This window comes from Symsagittifera roscoffensis, chromosome 5 (genome assembly GCF_963678635.1).
Source record: "Symsagittifera roscoffensis chromosome 5, txSymRosc1.1, whole genome shotgun sequence".
In the NCBI taxonomy this organism is placed as follows: Eukaryota; Metazoa; Xenacoelomorpha; order Acoela; family Convolutidae; genus Symsagittifera; species Symsagittifera roscoffensis.
Window position 1 is genome coordinate 64,835,235 of NC_087066.1, and position 21,018 is coordinate 64,856,252.

At 32.9% G+C, this 21,018-nt stretch overlaps 1 protein-coding gene across 1 annotated transcript in view; it reads left to right on the forward strand.

Annotated features, from left to right (window-relative positions):
- Positions 1-21,018, forward strand: part of LOC134846120 (uncharacterized) — a 74,564-nt gene that overhangs the window by 21,230 nt on the left and 32,316 nt on the right. Inside the window, exons 4-5 of the mRNA XM_063863341.1 lie at positions 11,663-11,755; positions 18,167-18,334. Coding sequence (XP_063719411.1) covers positions 11,663-11,755; positions 18,167-18,334 — 261 coding nt within the window. The remainder of the gene's footprint in view (positions 1-11,662; positions 11,756-18,166; positions 18,335-21,018) is intronic.

Consider the following 21,018-nt stretch of genomic DNA (forward strand, 5'->3'; position numbering starts at 1 on the left):
TTGCTCTGATTATTAAGTTGCTGCACTTAAATGTAGTACTTCACCTCGCTTGTGGTGGTATAAAACTATGAAATGAAAAAATTTAAAATTACTCTTTTTTCGCATTTTTTTTCGAACATTTTTAAATAATTTTTATAAGCAAAAAGTTCGATTTGACGCTAGACTTAAGGCGCAACAACCAGAATTTTGTTCTGAACTACGAGCAGTCTTGTTGTTTTTTCCTATTAAACAGCACCCTATCTTTTTACTTGTTACAGCGCTGCACGTTTCTATTACCGCTGTTAATAATTCTAGCGATAGCCCTTAATTATATGTGCAAAGACTGGTTCAGTTCAGAATAACTAATAAAACAGCGATTCGCTACGTTTGTAAATATTAGCTAACCCGCTTAAATTAGCGGAATCCGGAACAAATAGATATATTTGCTCGCTAGCGGATCTGCCAAAAAAATTCTTTTACGTTACAGTTTTACGATACAGTCATTTTATTTTAGAATATGCGGAAATTTTTTAAATGGAGTCCACTTTCCTTTCAGAACACATTTAAAGACTTGTAACTGGAATCCAGGCACATACAGACACCAAATTGTATGCCTATCTAGTCCACAGTTTGGCCTCATAATGATTTTAGTTTTTTATGTTTGTATCTATGAACGTAAAAACTAATAGATTCTAACTAATTAAAAAAGGATTATACTGCTGTTTTTCATCAAATCCATAATATCAGTTATATCATTTTTTTAAATTTTATAAATAACAAACTGAGAATCCATTATAAATTTTTTTTTGATGTTCATTGAGATGCAAATTTCAGCGCTTACAAATTCATTTGCACGTTTTAAAATAACATTGCTGATTTTTTGCTAAATTTTTCTTGTTTTCAATAATTTTAAATTTTTTTAAATTTGAGCGGAGTAAAAAATTGGAGGTGGATTGTAGATGCTAACTTTTCAGAAGGAATGGTTGCTGAAACTTGCAACTGTTTAATCAAAACTTAAGGAAAAAAGCCTTTTTTAATATTTTTTCTCGAAAAAACTGCTCGTAGATCAGAACAAATTTCTGGTTGTTGCGCCTTAAGTCTAGCGTCAAATCGAACTATTTGCTTGTAAAAAAATGATTTAAAAATGTTCAAAAAAAATGAGAAAAAAGAGTAATTTTCAATTTTTTCATTTCATACTTTTATACCATCACAAGCGAGGTAAAGTACTAAGTGATATATTTTACGTGCAGCGACGTAATAATCAGAGCAAATCACTCGTGCAAATCATTTTGAAAGGGATCAATTTACCGCCCACTCTTCAATTAAACAAAAAATATTGCGCGTTCAATATTACAAAAAAAAAAACAAAAAACATTGCGCGTTCAATATTACAATTTGATGTTCAGTTTTCAAAATAGTCCTAAATTCAAACGATTAAAAATTATAAAAAACAGTCACAGCTAAAATAATAGAGTAAAAAATTTAAAAAATTGTTTTTAAAATTTTTGAAAAAGATTTGAAAAAAGTTTTTGAAAAAATTGAAAAAGATTTGAGTTCGTTTGAGTTACGACAAAAAGTTGAAAAATTTGCTAACTAAAAACTGCTGTTCATATTTTATCATTCAATTAGAACTTTTTAATGATAAAATTGTTTTGTACAGTTATTGAAATTATGGCGTAATGACAATTTTTCACTAACCAATGCGCTTCTCATTAGTCCAATTTTCAAAGAAAGTGAGTGAAAATTTGTGCTCGGTGCTTTCTTAAACTTCAAGCTAATATCAATTTTTCAACTAGCCATTTTTCAATGGATTTTCAAGGCAATGAAAAGGCAGTGAACTTTTGAGCCCAAATATAATGATATATTCCATCGGTAGATTTTTTCGAAATTTTGGAAACTCTTTTTTCGGCCCTTTTGGGATTATTCAACGCGCAAATTGTTTCCTGTTCGTTAGCATGTAAGCTGCGATTCAATGCCGCTCAGAAAATGTTCCTTATTGTTCCGGCTTTTGATACGAAAGTAACGGAATATTTGTGTTCGGGGTGGGTTTTTTTTCTTCAGACAAATTTCGACTTTTTAACTAGCCATTTTTGACGGAAAATTTTCAAATCATTTGAAAGCTATTGTTGTCCTGAGCTTCAATTTGAAAAGATATTTCACCTGTGATCATTTTTTGTAAAGTTATGAGGGTTTGAAGATCGCCATTTTGGCCATTTTGGGACAATTAACGCGCGATACCTTTCGCGCTATTAACGCGTATGCGGAGGGTTAATCCAGCTTAGAAATTGTTCCAAATTGGTTGAAAAAAGCTTATTTGCCATACTTTATTTGTTACAAGCAGCGAAATTTATTGTTTTGTACTTTATATGGTGTGTGGGGTGATGAGTTTCATAAAAAAATTTCACATTTTAGAAAAAAAAATTTCTTTGTTTTATTTCATTGAATTTTTTAATGTTATCACTGCTCCATAAATTTTAAAAGGCAGTCGGAAGATTCAAGGCTTCGCCCTGATACGAGCAGTCTTGTTGGCACTTGAATATAGATTTGAGCATGAATATTAACAAAACTGCTCGTTCATTAACAAAACTTTCATTTTAGTTTGTTCCATCAATTTTTTTATGTTGTTTGTGTTATTACTGCTCCATAAATGTTAAAAGGCAGTCGGGACTTTCAGGGCTTCGACCTGATACGAGCAGTCTTGTTGTTTTTTATTGAAGATATAGAGATATAAAATATGCTAATTTGGGTCATTCGAAATTATTAAATTGAAATGAAAGTTGCGGTTTTTTAGAATTGAGGCCAGCAATTTGGTTTTTAGTATACAATACGAAGCACCAAATTCATCTCAAAGAATTTTACATAGCGTCTAGAAGTATAAAAAGTAAAAACATATAGCAGAAAACAAATCATGCGGTTTTCCTTTCTTTGGATTTTTTTTCATCAATTTTTTGAAGGAACATTTTTTTTTGAAAGCCAGCTGGAAATTCATAGTTTTGCCCTGACACACAATCAGTATGGTTTATATAACACTGCTACTTCAAAAAATTAGTAAAGCTAAACTGCCGATTACAATTTAGCCGCTAATTTCCTTTAATTAACTTATAGATGATTTTTTAAATGATTATTTATAAACAATTAAGGTTCTTATTTAGAATAAAGTAGGACTCAAATCACAGAGAATTGAAAATTGTGGCAGTTAAATCACTAGCAAAAAAATCTTTGTTTGAAAATAGTCTGTGGAAAAAATCAGTAAGACTAAGAAGTTTGCCTGAATTCAACAAGACTGCTCGTATCAGGGCGAAGCCCTGAATGTCCCAACTGTCTTTTAAGGTTTATGGAGCAGCAGTAACATAATATTAAAAAATTCAATGTAGAAAAAAAATACTTTTTAATATGAGTTTTTGTTTGTGAAAATCATCCCACCGCACGCCATATTATTTACGAAAAGATAGATTTCGCTTCTAGCAACAAGTCAATTATGGCAAATATTCTTTCTTCAACCAAATTAGAACTAATTCTAACACGGATTAAATCTCCGCTTATGCGTTAAAAGCGCGAAATATATCGCGCGTTAATTGTCCCAAATTGGCCAAAATGGCAATCTTTAAACCCCCGTAACTTTACGAAAAATGATCACAGGTAAAATATCTTTTCAAAATTGAGCTCAAGATAACAATACCTTTCGAATGATTTTAAAAAAAGTCCGTCAAAACTGGGCTAGTTAAAAAGTCGAAGCTTGTCTGAAGAAAAAAAAACCCAACCCGAGCGCAAATATTCCGTTACTTTCGTATGGAAAGTCGGAACAATAAGGAACATTATCTGAGCGGCGTTGAACCGCAGCTTACATGCTGGCGAACACGAAACAGTTTGCGCGCTCATTAATCCCAAAAGGGCCGAATAAAGTGTTTGTAAAGTTTCGAAAAAATCTACTGATGAAACAACTCATTATATTTGGGCTCAAGAGTTCACTGCCTTTTCATTGCCTTGAAAATCCATTGGAAAATGGCTAGTTAAATAGTTGATGTTGGCTTGAAGTTTAAGAACGCACCGAGCACAAATTTTCCCTCACTTTCTTAGAAAATTGGACTAGTGAGAAGCGCATTGATTTGTGAAAATTTGTCATTACGTCATAATTTCAATAACTGTACAAAACAATTATTTCATTAAAAAGTTCTAATTAAATGGTAAAAACTGACCAGCAGTTTTTAGTTAGCAAAGTTTTCAACTTTTGTCGTAACTCAAACTAACTCAAATCTTTTTCTGCGTTAATTTTGAAATCTTTTCAAAAAGTTTAAAAACAATTTGTTTTACTCGAAGGTTGAGTCCAATTCTTGTTTTTTTCTGTGCTGGGAGTTATCTTGTTTTTTCAAAGCATGACGACTGTCTTTTGAAGACAGTAGCTATGCTTTATGTGTTAGATATTTCTTACTAAGGTTATTAAGTTGCTGCTCTTAAATGTAGTACTTCACCTCGCTTGTGGTGGTATAAAACTATGAAATGAAAAAATTTAAAATTACTCTTTTTTCGCATTTTTTTTGAACATTTTTAAATAATTTTTATAAGCAAAAAGTTCGATTTGACGCTAGACTTAAGGCGCAACAACCAGAATTTTGTTCTGAACTACGAGCAGTCTTGTTGTTTTTTCCTATTAAACAGCACCCTATCTTTTTACTTGTTACAGCGCTGCACGTTTCTATTACCGCTGTTAATAATTCTAGCGATAGCTCTTAATTATATGTGCAAAGACTGGTTCAGTTCAGAATAACTAATAAAACAGCGATTCGCTACTTTTGTAACTATTAGCTACCCGCTTAAATTAGCGGAATCCGGAACAAATAGCTATATTTGCTCGCTAGCGGATCTGCAAAAAAAATACTTTTACAATACAGTTTTACGATACAGTCATTTTATTTTAGAATATGCGGAAATTTTTTAAATGGAGTCCACTTTCCTTTCAGAACACATTTAAAGACTTGTAACTGGAATCCAGGCACATACAGACACCAAATTGTATGCCTATCTAGTCCACAGTTTGGCCTCATAATGATTTTAGTTTTTTATGTTTGTATCTATGAACGTAAAAACTAATAGATTCTAACTAATTAAAAAAGGATTATACTGCTGTTTTTCATCAAATCCATAATATCAGTTATATCATTTTTTTAAATTTTATAAATAACAAACTGAGAATCCATTATAAATTTTTTTTTGATGTTCATTGAGATGCAAATTTCAGCGCTTACAAATTCATTTGCACGTTTTAAAATAACATTGCTGATTTTTTGCTAAATTTTTCTTGTTTTCAATAATTTTAAATTTTTTTAAATTTGAGCGGAGTAAAAATTGGAGGTGGATTGTAGATGCTAACTTTTCAGAAAGAGTGGTTGCTGAAACTTGCAACTGTTTAATCAAAACTTAAGGAAAAAAGCCTTTTTTAATATTTTTTCTCGAAAAGACTGCTCGTAGATCAGAACAAATTTCTGGATGTTGCGCCTTATGTCTAGCGTCAAATCGAACTATTTGCTTGTAAAAAATGATTTAAAAATGTTCAAAAAAAATGAGAAAAAAGACTAATTTTCAATTTTTTCAGTTCATAGTTTTATACCATCACAAGCGAGGTAAAGTACTAAGTGATATATTTTACGTGCAGCGACGTAATAATCAAAGCAAATCACTCGTGCAAATCATTTTGAAAGGGATCAATTTACCGCCCACTCTTCAATGAAACAAAAAATATTGCGCGTTCAATATTACAATTAAACAAAAAATATTGCGCGTTCAATATTACAATTTGCTTTTCAGTTTTCAAAGTAGTCCTAAATTCAAACGATTAAAAATTATAAAAAACAGTCACAGCTAAAATAATAGAGTAAAAAATTTAAAAAATTGTTTTTAAAGTTTTTGAAAAAGATTTGAAAAAAGTTTTTGAAAAAATTGAAAAAGATTTGAGTTCGTTTGAGTTACGACAAAAAGTTGAAAAATTTGTTAACTAAAAATTGCTGTTCATATTTTATCATTCAATTAAAAGTTTTTATTGATAAAACTGTTTTATAGAGTTATTGAAATTATGGCGTAATGACAATTTTTCACTAATCAATGCGCTTCTCATTAGTCCAAATTTCAAAGAAAGTGGGTGAAAATTTGTGCTCGTTGCTTTCTTAAACTTCAAGCCAATATCAACTTTTCAACTAGCCATTTTTCAATGGATTTTCAAGGCAATGAAAAGGCAGTGAACTCTTGAGCCCAAATATAATGAGATATTCCAACGGTAGATTTTTTCGAAATTTTGCAAACTCTTTTTTCGGCCCTTTTGGGATTATTCAACGCGCAAATTGTTTCCTGTTCGTTAGCATGTAAGCTGCGATTCAATGCCGCTCAGAAAATGTTCCTTATTGTTCCGGCTTTCGATACGAAAGTAACGGAATATTTGTGCTCGGGGTGGGTTTTTTTCATCAGACAAATTTCGACTTTTTAACTAGCCATTTTTGACGAAAAATTTTCAAATCATTCGAAAGCTATTGTTGTCCTGAGCTTCAATTTGAAAAGATATTTCACCTGTGATCATTTTTTGTAAAGTTATGAGGGTTTGAAGATTGCCATTTTGGCCAATTTGGGACAATTAACGCGCGATACCTTTCGCGCTATTAACGCGTAAGCGGAGGGTTAATCCAGCTTAGAAATTGTTCCAAATTGGTTGAAAGAAGTTTATTTGCCATACTTGATTTGTTACAAGCAGCGTTCAAATTTATTGTTTTGTACTTTATAAGGCGTGTGGGGTGATGATTTTCATAAAAAAATTTCACATTTTAGAAAAAAAAATTTCTTTTGTTTTATTTCATTGAATTTTTTAATGTTATCACTGCTCCATAAATGTTAAAAGGCAGTCGGGACTTTCAGGGCTTCGACTTGATACGAGCAGTCTTGTTGTTTTTTATTGAAGATATAGAGATTTAAAAGATGCTACTTTGGGTCATTCGAAATTATTACTTTGAAATGAAAGTTGCGGTTTTTTAGTATTGAGGCCAGCAATTTGGTTTTTAGTATACAATACGAAGCACCAAATTCATCTCAAAGAATTTTACATAGCGTCTAGAAGTATAAAAAGTAAAAACATATAGCAGAAAACAAATCATGCGGTTTTCCTTTCTTTGGATTTTTTTTCATCAATTTTTTGAAGGAACATTTTTTTTTTGAAAGCCAGCTAGAAATTCATAGTTTTGCCCTGACCCACAAGCAGTATGGTTTATATAACACTGCTACTTCAAAAAATTAGTAAAGCTAAACTGCCGATTACAATTTAGCCGCTATTTTCCTTTAATTAACTTTTAGATGATTTTTTAAATTATTATCTATAAACAATTTAGGTTCTTATTTTAGAATAATGTAGGACTCAAATCACAGAGAATTGAAAATTGTGGCAGTTAAATCACTAGCAAAAAAAATCTTTGTTTGAAAATAGGCTGTGGAAAAAATCAGTAAGACTAAAAAGTTTGCCTGAATTCAACAAGACTGCTCGTATCAGGGCGAAGCCCTGAATGTTCCAACTGTCTCTTAAGGTTTATGGAGCAGCAGTAACAACATTAAAAAATTCAATGTAGAAAAAAAATACTTTTTAATATGAGTTTTTGTTTGTGAAAATCATCCCACCGCACGCCATATTATTTACGAAGTGATAGATTTCGCTTCTAGCAACAAATCAATTATGGCAAATAATCTTTCTTCAACCAAATTAGAACTAATTCTAACACGGATTAAATCTCCGCTTATGCGTTAAAAGCGCGAAATATATCGCGCGTTAATTGTCCCAAATTGGCCAAAATGGCAATCTTTAAACCCCCGTAAAAATGATCACAGGTAAAATATCTTATAAATTTGAGCTCAGGATAACAATACCTTTCGAATGATGTAAAAAAAGTCCGTCAAAACTGGGCTACTTAAAAAGTCGAAACTTGTCTGAAGAAACTTGTCCCGAGCGTAAATATTCCGTTACTTTCGTATGGAAAGTCGGAACAATAAGGAACATTATCTGAGCGGCGTTGAACCGCAGCTTACATGCTGGCGAACACGAAACAGTTTGCGCGCTCATTAATCCCAAAAGGGCCGAATAAAGTGTTTGTAAAGTTTCGAAAAAATCTACTGATGAAACAACTCATTATATTTGGGCTCAAGAGTTCACTGCCTTTTCATTGCCTTGAAAATTCATTGAAAAATGGCTAGTTAAATAGTTGATATTGGCTTGAAGTTTAAGAACGCACCGAGCACAAATTTTCCCTCACTTTCTTAGAAAATTGGACTAATGAGAAGCGCATTGATTTGTGAAAAATTGTCATTACGTCATAATTTCAATAACTGTACAAAACAATTATTTCATTAAAAAAGTTCTAATTAAATGGTAAAAACTGACCAGCAGTTTTTAGTTAGCAAAGTTTTCAACTTTTGTCGTAACTCAAACTAATTCAAATCTTTTTCTGCATTAATTTTGAAATCTTTTCAAAAAGTTTAAAAACAATTTGTTTTACTCGAAGGTTGAGTCCAATTCTTGTTTTTTTCTGTGCTGGGAGTTATCTTGTTTTTTCAAAGCATGACGACTGTCTTTTGAAGACAGTAGCTATGCTTTATGTGTTAGATATTTCTTGTGCAAAAAAGTGATTTGCTCTGATTATTAAGTTGCTGCACTTAAATGTAGTACTTCACCTCGCTTGTGGTGGTATAAAACTATGAAATGAAAAAATTTAAAATTACTCTTTTTTCGCATTTTTTTTCGAACATTTTTAAATAATTTTTTATAAGCAAAAAGTTCGATTTGACGCTAGACTTAAGGCGCAACAACCAGAATTTTGTTCTGAACTACGAGCAGTCTTGTTGTTTTTTCCTATTAAGCAGCATCCTATCTTTTTTTGGTACAGCGCTGTACGTTTCTATTACCCATAGCCCCCAAATAGTGATCACAAGTTTTACGGTGAGTGAAATTATGATCGCATGGTAGCAACACTATATAAGATTACAAATAAATAGCTGAATAAAAGGTTTTCATATCAGAACAGAGCTGTGGAGGTTCCGTCTGCCCTCCCTGGTTGAGGTCGCACGGATAATCATAGCTGTTCCAAGCTACGATCAGCATCTCTTTAGCCATAATCAGGACTGGAGTTTGGCTGAATTAATGCTAAAATTTCCGGTTCTAAGTTAGCGCTGGATCATCTCTGACAGAGCGATGAATATAGGATTTGCTCTGAAAAATCTTTAAGCCAAGGTATAAAATCCCAGCTCTGAATTAGAGCTGAAATAACTCTGAAACATCAATGAAATACAATATTAGCGATGATTTATCCCTAAACCAGCGTTGATTTTTGGAGCAGCCTTCTTCACTATGAATAAACTATGATTCAATGCTGCCAACGACTTTAACCAATTTTGATAACTCACGCTTTAATCAAGATAATCCGTGATGATAATCCAAGATGCTATAAGTTCAATTGCTACAGTCTTTCATGGCATAATGCTGAATCACATGTTTGACATTCCCAAGTTTTAGCTAATGAGTTTTTAAGAAAACCGAAACTGATTTTTTTTCAATTCAGCGAAAACTTCTATAAAAATCTTTTTAATGTTTTTTTGTTCTTTCTTAAAACATTTGCTCGTTTTTACTTTTGTTTTTCTCAATCAATTACTCACATTGATTTTTGAAAAATTTGAATATTGATTGTGGATTTGATTTTTGAACATGAAATTAATCGTGTTTATTTTGTGTTTTTTCTCTCACAAATCGGCGGATTAGCTTCAATTTTTTTTTATTTAGAAACTTATTTATCATCATTTTCTTAAAGAAATAATTTTAAACATAGATTTCTGAACAAATAGTTCTCGGTAATTGTTTTTAGATGTACGTTTTATGATTTAAAATTACCTATTTATCTTTTATAATCTTTATTTATAAATAAGTAGCAATCGTTAATTGTTCTTAATGTTTTTTAAATTGATTGATTATTGTTAAAATATATTTTTTTAAATTTTGATTAAAAAAATTTATGTTGCATGATTATTTTCATTTATTCATTTATTCACTGGTTTAAAATGAGTATTTTCATTACATTTAAGTATTTTTTCAATTGTTTTTTTCTGAATTGATTTTTTCTAAGTTTTTTTTAATAAACCTATTTTGAAAAATAAATCAGTTGGTATTATGTCTTAACTTCTATCCATAATCTCTTTGTGTTCAGATTTTCGAAGAAAACGGGTTTTTCATGCTTGGGCTGGTTTCTTATTGAGTCAATTTTCCTCGCTCGAAATAAAAAGAACTGAGAGAAGAACTGAGCTCATATTCAAATATTTTACCACCGATTATTTTTGTGAGGTTCTGTAAGTTCAAAAGTTGCCAATTTGGCCTTGTTTCAGACCAAATTATGCGCACTTTGAAGAGTTTTTTTGTAATACTGAGAGCGTAACGCGACTTATTTATGCATGTCGATAAATCCCGCAGAACAAAATTGTTCCAAATTGAATTGAGGCGTACGACTCAAACTTCCATGAATTAGGGGGCAGTTGGAACATTCAGCGCTTTGCCCTAATATTCGAGCAGGCTTGTTGACTTTAGTTTTGATGTGCAATTAATGACGAAATTTTGAAACATGAGACAAAACACTTGATATTGCTTGAGAAGGGCCCTAAAACAGAGAATTAGTCTTTTCTGTGACAAAATTACTTGGTAGCACAATAAAATGAGATGAATACAAGACTGAAAATATTGAAAAATTATAAGATTTGGATAATATCAAAGATCAAATGCGAAAAATTGACTCGTACCAAGTTAATGTGAAATTAAAAAATGGATGAGGGTAAATTATCTTTTTATACTTGATCTTAGAATATCGATTTTTCAATGGGTTAGAAAAACTTTTGTTAAAAACTATCATTTCGATCGCCAAAACTCTTCGATAGCAGTCGGAAAAGTGATTTTAATTTTGACGCAATTACTGATAAGTTTTTGAAAACGAAGACAAACCCTCGATATTGCTTGAGAAGGTCCTAAAAAACCAAGAAGTCTTTTCTGTGGCAAAGTTTCTTGGTAGCAGAATAAAGTGATTTAGAAGCAAATTAAGACAATATCGAAAAAAAAATTATAAATTTTGGAGAATTTGGAAGATCAAATGTGAAAAATTGACTCGTACAAAATTAATAAGAAATTTAAAAATGGACTGAGGTAAATTATCAATTTTTTAATTGATTTCAGAAAGTGGATTCCTTCAATGGGTATAAACAATTTGTTACAAACTCTGATTTCGATTGCCGAAAAATGTCTGAATAGAAAACCACTTCTAGCATAAGTATTCAGTTTTTTTCTAAAGTCAGAACTAAAAGCAGCGGGAACACGCTGAACAATTTTACACTGTTTAACAAATCGACAAAGCCTTTAAATTTATCTAACTATATTCAGCAGAATTCCTTAATTTTAATTTTCAGTTTCTTTCAAAAACTACTTCCATTTTTTCAACTTATGAATAATTTTACTAAAATATGTTGCTCAACTGTTTTTGAACAATCAAGACGAAAATCAAAGTTTGAGTCAAAGTCTGCGGTTTTTGTCCTGGTTGAGTTCCGCCCTTTTGAGGATTAAGTGTTTTTTTGCCCGCGGAGATATCATCTTCACTGCATCCGTATTTGCTAGTTCGTTTGTTTGTTTTTCTAGGGTTTCAACGGGTCCATCTCGGACGGCTAGAGGACATCTCAGCTAAAGGATCAAAGATAACAAGGAGAGATCTCAGCAACAAGGAGAACTCTTGTAAGTAATAGAAAAAAAGGATCTTGTTAACTATTCCCCCCTTCCCCCCTTCCCCACAATTTCGATTTTCAGAATTTCAAATTTAGCGGCCACATTCTTTTTATGTGGGTATTATATAAACTGAGTAATACAAATACAAACGCGCGAAAAGGAAAACACTTAATTTTTGGAATTTTTGAAATGCATATTTTCTACAGAAATGGTTGTCAAAAATAATACATGCATAGGGGGGGGGGGGGGGGGGGGTTAGTTAACATGGTCCAAAAGGGGGAGGGGGAAATAGTAAACAAGATCAGAAAAAATTAACGTTAATGATTCAATGATTTCATCTGCAAGCAGGGGTGCATTTAGTTTTCAATAGGGGTGCAAAAAAAAGAGTTGCAAAGCACTGTAAAGGTTCTATTTTCCGGGTTGACCGCAAATGCTTATCATACAATTCTCATAAAAGGGAAATTTTTTGTTCCATACGTACATAAAATTGTATGAAATCTCTATAATAGACATTTTCCCATAAATGGAAATTGTATGACTAACATTTTTGCCATAAATGGAAATTGTATGACTAAAAATTTGTCATTTATGAAAATTGTATGACAAACAGTTTTCAGATTTTTTTTTCAAATGCGGCACAACTTAAATTAAAGCCCATCTAATAAGCCGTGCAATCTGTGAACAGAGAAAACCTGAGCAATTGCTTATTAGAAGTTTCAATCTCAGTTTCTTCATTTTCTGCAGGAAATCTTCTCAACTCCTTAGATAGCAGCAAGGTCCTACTCATATTCTTAAGAGAGGGGAGGGGGTTATATCATTTAAAAAAAAACCTGCACATCTGGGAGAAAAGCTCCGGCAAATCTCCCCAGCATCGTGAATCCACTACTTCTGACATCCACTTATGCATTTTTTATGAAGAACGTTATTAAACTTGCGAGAACACAGAAAAAAAATTGAAAGAATCGAATACATTATGAATTTGAAATTGCTTCCCGACAAAATTAAAGTTCTACACAAATGGACAAAATTGAAAATTTGAGGTCGCCATGGGATTCATATTTGACAAAAATTGGTCGAAAGTTAGCCAAGCGATGGCGCTCAAAAGCACTATGCTGCGCTACATAGATGATATTTAAATGATACATAGATGATAAAAAAGAAACCATACAACAATTTAATTTTAGCCTAATCGGCGGACAACCCACAGGAAAAAAAAACCCACCCAAAAAAAAACCAATCATGACCAAATCAGAAATAAGCTAGAAGTTTTTCACCAAATTTTTTTTACAAAACCCATTTTTTGTGTGTTATAAGGCACTTTTCTAATACTTGACCTAATTGGTCTTAACATGAACGCCAGAAAGAACAAAAAATATCAGAGGCTTTTTTCAGTTCAAACTTTCAATTGATCCAATTACTTTACACTTTGAAAAAGTCAAGAACGTTAAATGATACAGGGGCATAAGAACATAAAAATAATTTTTTTTCCAAACTGATTTTTTATTTTGTTATCGCAATTTGCTCTCATAATGTAGAAAAAATGCAACCAACTCATTTAAATTTTCCAAAAACTGGTTTCCAAGAAAATTTGAAAAATGATCCTTTATGGCAAAAACGCTTGGCAAGCATTTCTTTCAAAAGAAATTAAATCAGTTTTTTTTTTGTCACCAGTCTGTTCAATTGTTCTCAAAAAGCCGCAGACATGGTTCAATTTTTTCTTCTGTTTTTCGACAATGTATGAAAATTTTATGACAAGCAATTTCTCCAAAAATTTGATGTATAGAATTGTATGATAATGATTTTTGTTGTATGAAATTGTATGATAAGCCTTCTCCATGCATGGAGGTCAACCTTGGTTGATGAAAGTTTCTGCACAACGGGCAATTTTTTGAAATTCTGCAAAACAGGCAAATAGACCACGAAAGCTCCCCCTCAATTTTGGGATTTATGTGCTGCAAAACTCAGAACAACAGGAAATTTTTTGAAAAAATAAATCACGAAAGCTCCCCATCAAAGGCGCCTTTAATCAAATTTAATGTTGGTTGACTGAAAATAAACATCTTAGAGACACCAAAACTTAGAAGTGCATTCTTTCTCTTCACATCCAAAAACCCCCATTGTTTTTGCCTGACTGATAATGAGCTCCCGGATTGAATTTCATAGAAGGAAAACCCTTATCATACTATTTCATAAATGGTGTCTATGGAAAGAACGCCTATCATCAATTTTTTGATACAAAATTTAAAAACTGTTTTAATAATAAAAATATTAAAGATTTTTAATACACATTTAATTCTATTTGGCTCATTTAATTTTTTTTGGAAATGTGGAAAATGATAAAAACTTTTGGATGAAAAAATGCTTGTCACACAATTTTCATGGATGAAAAATGTTGTATAAGCAATTAGTTATAGAATATATTTTTTCAAAAATTTCTCTTAAAATATGTTTTGGTAATTACAAATGAGGTTATTGAAATTTCAATGATATAGAGCAATTTAACTATTAAAAACATGATTTTAGTTTTGTTCGAAAAATGCTTGTCATATAGCTTTCATATATCAAATTGTACGGTTACCATTTTTTAGAGAAAAATTAGAAAGCTCAAAAATCAATTGAAACTTTGTTAGGGCAAATTTAAATGAGTTTAATAGGGGTTTTCAATGATTGAGAACAACTTATTGTCAAAAAAACTATTTTAGTTTTGGTCGGAAAACAAAATCAACTTACTGTCAAAAAGATAATTTTAATTTCGGTCGGAAAAATGCGTATCATATAGTTTTCATATATGAATGCTGTATGGTATGCAAATTATGTGTTTATAATTTTTTTGTATTTATAACTTTTCAAAATGCTTTTTGTCTTTATAAGTTTTCAAAATGCATGTAAAATTTGACTTTTTGTGAAGGATTCGACACCCTGCCATCTTTTTCTATTATTTTTCGACAATGTATGAAAATTGTATGACAAGCATTTTCTCTAAAAATTTGATGTATAGAATTGTATGATAAAGATTTTTGTTGTATGAAATTGTATGATAAGCCTTCTCCATGCATGGATGTCAACTCTGGTTGATGAAAATTTCTGCACAACGAGCAATTTTTTGAAATTCTGCAAAACATGCAAATAGACCACGAAAGCTCCCCCTCAATTTTGGGATTTATGAGCTGCAAAACTCAGCACAACAGGAAATTTTTTGAAAGATTAGTTCACGAAAGCTCCCCATCAAAGGCGCCTTTAAACAAATTTAATGTTGGTTGACTGAAAATAAACATCTTAGAGACACCAAAACTTAAAAGTGCATTCTTTCTCTTCACATCCAGAAACCCCTATTGTTTTTGCCTGACTGATAATGAGCTTCCGGGTTGAATTTCATAGAAGGAAATCCCTTATCATACTATTTCATATATGGTGTCTATGGAAAAAATGCTTGTCATCAATTTTTTGATACAAAATTTAAAAACTGTTTTAATAATAAAAATAATAAAGATTTTTAATACACATTTAATTCTATTTGGCTCATTTAATTTTTTTTGGAAATGTGGAAAATGATAAAAACTTTTGGATGAAAAAATGCTTGTCACACAATTTTCATGGATGAAAAATGTTGTATAAGCAATTAGTTATAGAATATATTTTTTCAAAAATTTCTCTTAAAACATGTTTTGGTAATTACAAATGAGGTTATTGAAATTTCAATGATAAAGAGCAATTTAACTATTAAAAACATGATTTTAGTTTTGTTCGAAAAATGCTTGTCATATAGCTTTCATATATCAAATTGTACGGTTACCATTTTTTAGAGAAAAATTAGAAAGCTCAAAAATCAATTGAAACTTTGTTAGGGCAAATTTAAATGAGTTTAATAGGGGTTTTCAATGATTGAGAACAACTTATTGTCAAAAAAACTATTTTAGTTTTGGTCGGAAAACAAAATCAACTTACTGTCAAAAAGATAATTTTAATTTCGGTCGGAAAAGTGCGTATCATATAGTTTTCATATATGAATGCTGTATGGTATGCAATTTATGTGTTTATAATTTTTTTGTATTTATAACTTTTCAAAATGCTTTTTGTCTTTATAAGTTTTCAAAATGCATGTAAAATTTGACTTTTTGTGAAGGATTCGACACCCTGCCATCTTTTTCTATTATTTTTCGACAATGTATGAAAATTGTATGACAAGCATTTTCTCTAAAAATTTGATGTATAGAATTGTATGATAAAGATTTTTGTTGTATGAAATTGTATGATAAGCCTTCTCCATGCATGGATGTCAACTCTGGTTGATGAAAATTTCTGCACAACGAGCAATTTTTTGAAATTCTGCAAAACATGCAAATAGACCACGAAAGCTCCCCCTCAATTTTGGGATTTATGAGCTGCAAAACTCAGCACAACAGGAAATTTTTTGAAAGATTAGTTCACGAAAGCTCCCCATCAAAGGCGCCTTTAAACAAATTTAATGTTGGTTGACTGAAAATAAACATCTTAGAGACACCAAAACTTAAAAGTGCATTCTTTCTCTTCACATCCAGAAACCCCTATTGTTTTTGCCTGACTGATAATGAGCTTCCGGGTTGAATTTCATAGAAGGAAAACCCTTATCATACTATTTCATATATGGTGTCTATGGAAAAAATGCTTGTCATCAATTTTTTGATACAAAATTTAAAAACTGTTTTAATAATAAAAATAATAAAGATTTTTAATACACATTTAATTCTATTTGGCTCATTTAATTTTTTTTGAAAATGTGGAAAATGATAAAAACTTTTGGATGAAAAAATGCTTGTCACACAATTTTCATGGATGAAAAATGTTGTATAAGCAATTAGTTATAGAATATATTTTTTCAAAAATTTCTCTTAAAACATGTTTTGGTAATTACAAATGAGGTTATTGAAATTTCAATGATAAAGAGCAATTTAACTATTAAAAACATGATTTTAGTTTTGTTCGAAAAATGCTTGTCATATAGCTTTCATATATCAAATTGTACGGTTACCATTTTTTAGAGAAAAATTAGAAAGCTCAAAAATCAATTGAAACTTTGTTAGGGCAAATTTAAATGAGTTTAATAGGGGTTTTCAATGATTGAGAACAACTTATTGTCAAAAAAACTATTTTAGTTTTGGTCGGAAAACAAAATCAACTTACTGTCAAAAAGATAATTTTAATTTCGGTCGGAAAAATGCGTATCATATAGTTTTCATATATGAATGCTGTATGGTATGCAATTTATGTGTTTATAAGTTTTTTGTCTTTATAAGTTTTCAAAATGCTTTTTGTACTTATAAGTTTTCAAAACGCATGCAAAATTTGAGTTTTTGTGAAGGATTCGACACCCTGCCGACCCAAAGTGTCCCCCCTTTGTACTATTTTGAGATATCCATTTTTGGTGACGTACCCTAAAACTTTTCTAAAGGCCCGTTCAGCGCCAATATATACTAATTTGCCGAAAAGTGACCAAAAACGCCTTTTCTGGCCCGTTTTTTCAACAAAATTTTTTGCCTGCGGCGCAACATTTTGCCGAGGGTCTTATTATTGCTTTGGGAGAGCTCGGAAAATCAATTTGGTCGACCTAAAAAAAGTCGACAAAAGTTTTGAATTTTTTTTGACGTACCTCGAGAAAATCCTAGATCCGCCCATGTGTCAGAGATTTTGATTGACACGAATTTATTGACAAAACAAACTGCAAGTAATTTCTCGAAAATTTTGCCGCTTAGGAACCAATTACTCGAGCTTGTATTAAAAAAAGGCATCTCTGTGTTAAAAAAAGGCATCTCAAAGAACAAGAAGACACTGGGTTGAAACAATTACCAACTACTTGTAGACGCAGAGGTCCAATACCTTTAGCTATTAAATTTTGAAATTTAAATTAAAGAAAAAAGCCAAAAATTGGGAGCAAAATAACACTTCAGTTGATAGCTCGCACAGGTCCGCCTTCTAGGATGTTCTCACCCCACCATTCACATACCCAAACTGCAAAAGAAATAGCTGCTGTTACGGGTTCCGTAAAACTCCAAATGACAAACCCAATAAACGCCCGAAGCGTCGCTCCTTTGATAAGACATTTATTTTAGCTATAACCATTGTCACTTTTTGAGGGAAATTGGTTTAAAATATTGCTCGTGTTTCGGCTCATTTAATCAAAAATATTGCTCTGAATTGCTCAGGACATCTTTGAAAATGAAATAGATTAGCATTAATAAAACTAAGAATTATGAAATGTGCCCCTCACAAATACTGATGATTTGGTCCAGATTTTTTCTTCTTCGGTCTCATTTTCGCTTTACGAGTATTCATCATGAGCGCAAATTTTAAAAAACTAACCAACTTAAATTATAAACGACAGACCATTACTTTTAATAGATCAGTAGCCATTTTTGTTGGCCTTAATTAAATTTTTTTGCATAGATGATTTGTCTGTTCTGCGTGATCAAAACACCGCTTCAAATCGCATTGATGGCTGCTATGTGATGAATATCCTTCCAGAGCTTCCTGAGACGATCTCACTGCGTTTTCTGAGCACTGTTTACGTGGAGACGTTGGCTCTACTCAACACATACGACCCTGATTTTCCTGGTGAGACGTTTTACAAACAGACCCCAACCATGAATCGTGAAGGAACGTAACCTTGGTGCAGTTTTCAAGTGGTTGTAATGCCCCAAAAATTAACATTTTCCAAGTGAACCGCCCTAGAACGGTTCGAAAGGGTACTCTAAGTCAGCGGTTTGTAGACGCCCGTGGTTCTGATATGTTATAATAAAAGCAAACTGATTGCGTCAGTTCATTGTAGAAGGATTTAATGGTCGCTTCAGGCGTGAATAAGACGAAAAATTTTGCCGATTAACTATCGCAATTTGAATATTTGTCGTCAAAGTAGTCCCATATTCAAACCACTATACTCTAGCAAAAAGTGATCACCGGTACATTTTATTTTTAAATTGCAGGTGCTAGATGGTAAACAAACTTAAATTTTAGATGGTAAACAAACGTTTACTCAAAACCTATCAGTTAGAAGTCGATATTTGAAGAATAAAAATAACCATACCAAAATATTCCGCACTTTCCTCGATTAAGATTTAAGTTTTCAATCATGACTGCTCGACTGCTCAAATTAAGGATATTCTGACATTCTTTATTAACAGTGAAACAGAAATTGTAGAATAGGTAATTCTACTTAAACTTATATAGCCGGAAAATACTTTACCGATAGATTGAATTATTAAAATCGTTCGACATCAAATTTATAGAAATTTAGGGGAGTTTCCAGTTCATAGAAATCTCTCATAGTTTTCCGAGACCAGCTCTATGAGGGAGCAAACCTCCCCGATATCTCCAGCTAATACCCTGCGGCGAGGGCCCAGGTTCTTTGCAAACTCGCCCAGCTTGCTGGCTAAATCCCGCGCAACCGGGCTCCCCCCGAATAGGGAGTCGTTTCGTCGAGCTCTTCCTCCCCCACGAACCGGATAAAGAGGGGTGACACGCCATAATCGCCCCTGGTATTCCCCATGTGGGCAGCGACTTTGATTTGGGACACCTGGCGTGGAAGTTCCTCCGGCTTCTCGGGTCCGGACCCAGAAGAAGCAAGGGAAATCCGGGCAGAACCTCTTATAGGATCAAGGTTCCAGACGAATTTACTTCGGGACATTGGTAGTTTGATCGTGAGTCTAAATAGGACAAGTGCCGTTGTTTCTAGGTTAGTGAAAACGTGGGCTAAAACACAGGTTAGAAATTATTCCAAACAAATTATTGAAAGTTATAACGAAGCTTACTCACGTTTTGATGCAATTGATTGTAGCGATGATTCAATTTTGAATGATCCGCATAGCTCAATTTCGAACGTCCTATAAACTGGTAAAAATTCGTAGTAAATATTTGCAAGAGTTGAACGAATCGAAGCATGTGAATAATGGATACCCAAATTGGTCGAAATTAAATAACAGGATGAAAATGAGGTAATATGTGGATATAGGTAATAATATGAATGATGAATTCTGATGTGATTTTTGGGTGAAATTATGTTATTTTTGGACGCATCACAACAATGATGGCTACATGTCCCTCCCCCTTATAGACCCCCTCAAGTTGCAGCCAGTATTGGAGGTAGATAGCTTCCTCCCCGTTTTGGCCGTGTTTATTCCCCGCGATGTAATTCCATTTAGGGGGACTTAGGTTGGTCTGGTACTCGTATATATGTACCCCAAACATTTTGGCGAGCAGGTGCATGTCGGAATCGATGACCCCGGGATAGAAACGTTTTGCCGGTATCGTGATAAGGGTAATAGAAGGAGTCTAACCGCTTTCGTTCGAGCGATTGCCGATCCTCTAAGGTCCGTTGCAGGCGGTACAACTGTACCTTTCTCCCGGTGATGAGGTAATCTACGCAATCCAGTAAACAGGAAGAAAGAGTGCAGGCACCTTCAACTGTAATTGGTTCGTTGGTAAGGACGTTAGCGAATCGCCGTCCTGGGTGGCGATAGGCTTCTTCCCGGCTACGAAGACAGGGACGCGAGGTTTATGCGAACAATTTGTCTTTGCTTTCTTCACCGGCGTCATAATCGTTCGGCATATTCGTTCGCGTGTCTTGGCCGTTAAGTGCCGCATGAGGACCTCGTCAGATAAAATCATCCTGGCTTCTGCACACTCTATACACTCGAAGCAGACATTTTGGCAACTAACTAGGAGGTTCCATTCAATAAAATACCTCGAATGTGCTTCTCGATGTAATCCACGGCAGTTTCCCTGGTGTTCTATTGCCGATTTGTGTAAGTTGCGTAGCACGGGAGTGACGTCAAGTCCGTGTAGAACGATTTTCCCGTCTCGGCATAGTGTACGATCGAGAATGGAAAATTTCTCTATCTTTAAGCGGAAATTTTTCCGTTGGTTACGGGAAAGCGGGCGGACAATATCATCCTTCCCTTTGGAATCGGCTTGAAAGTATTGGAAAATTTTGGTACATGTTCCAAAATCAATGGTAGCTATGATGAAATGATTAATATGTAATAAGGTAAATTGAATGTTTACTAAGCAACTTGATGATCGACCGGTAAATATTAAAGTAGCTATGTATTTGCTCAGATAGCGAGGAATTAATCCCTTTCTTAAATGAAAATGGGGAGTGGAATATCTCCGAGAAACCCCCCCCCCCCCCCCCAATTCTGTGGAGTGATACTAGGGATGATTTGACCCGGGCATGCAAAGAACCGGACCCACCCGGCCCCCGGGATTGAGTGATAACTGTTCCCGGAAGTGCAAATGGCACC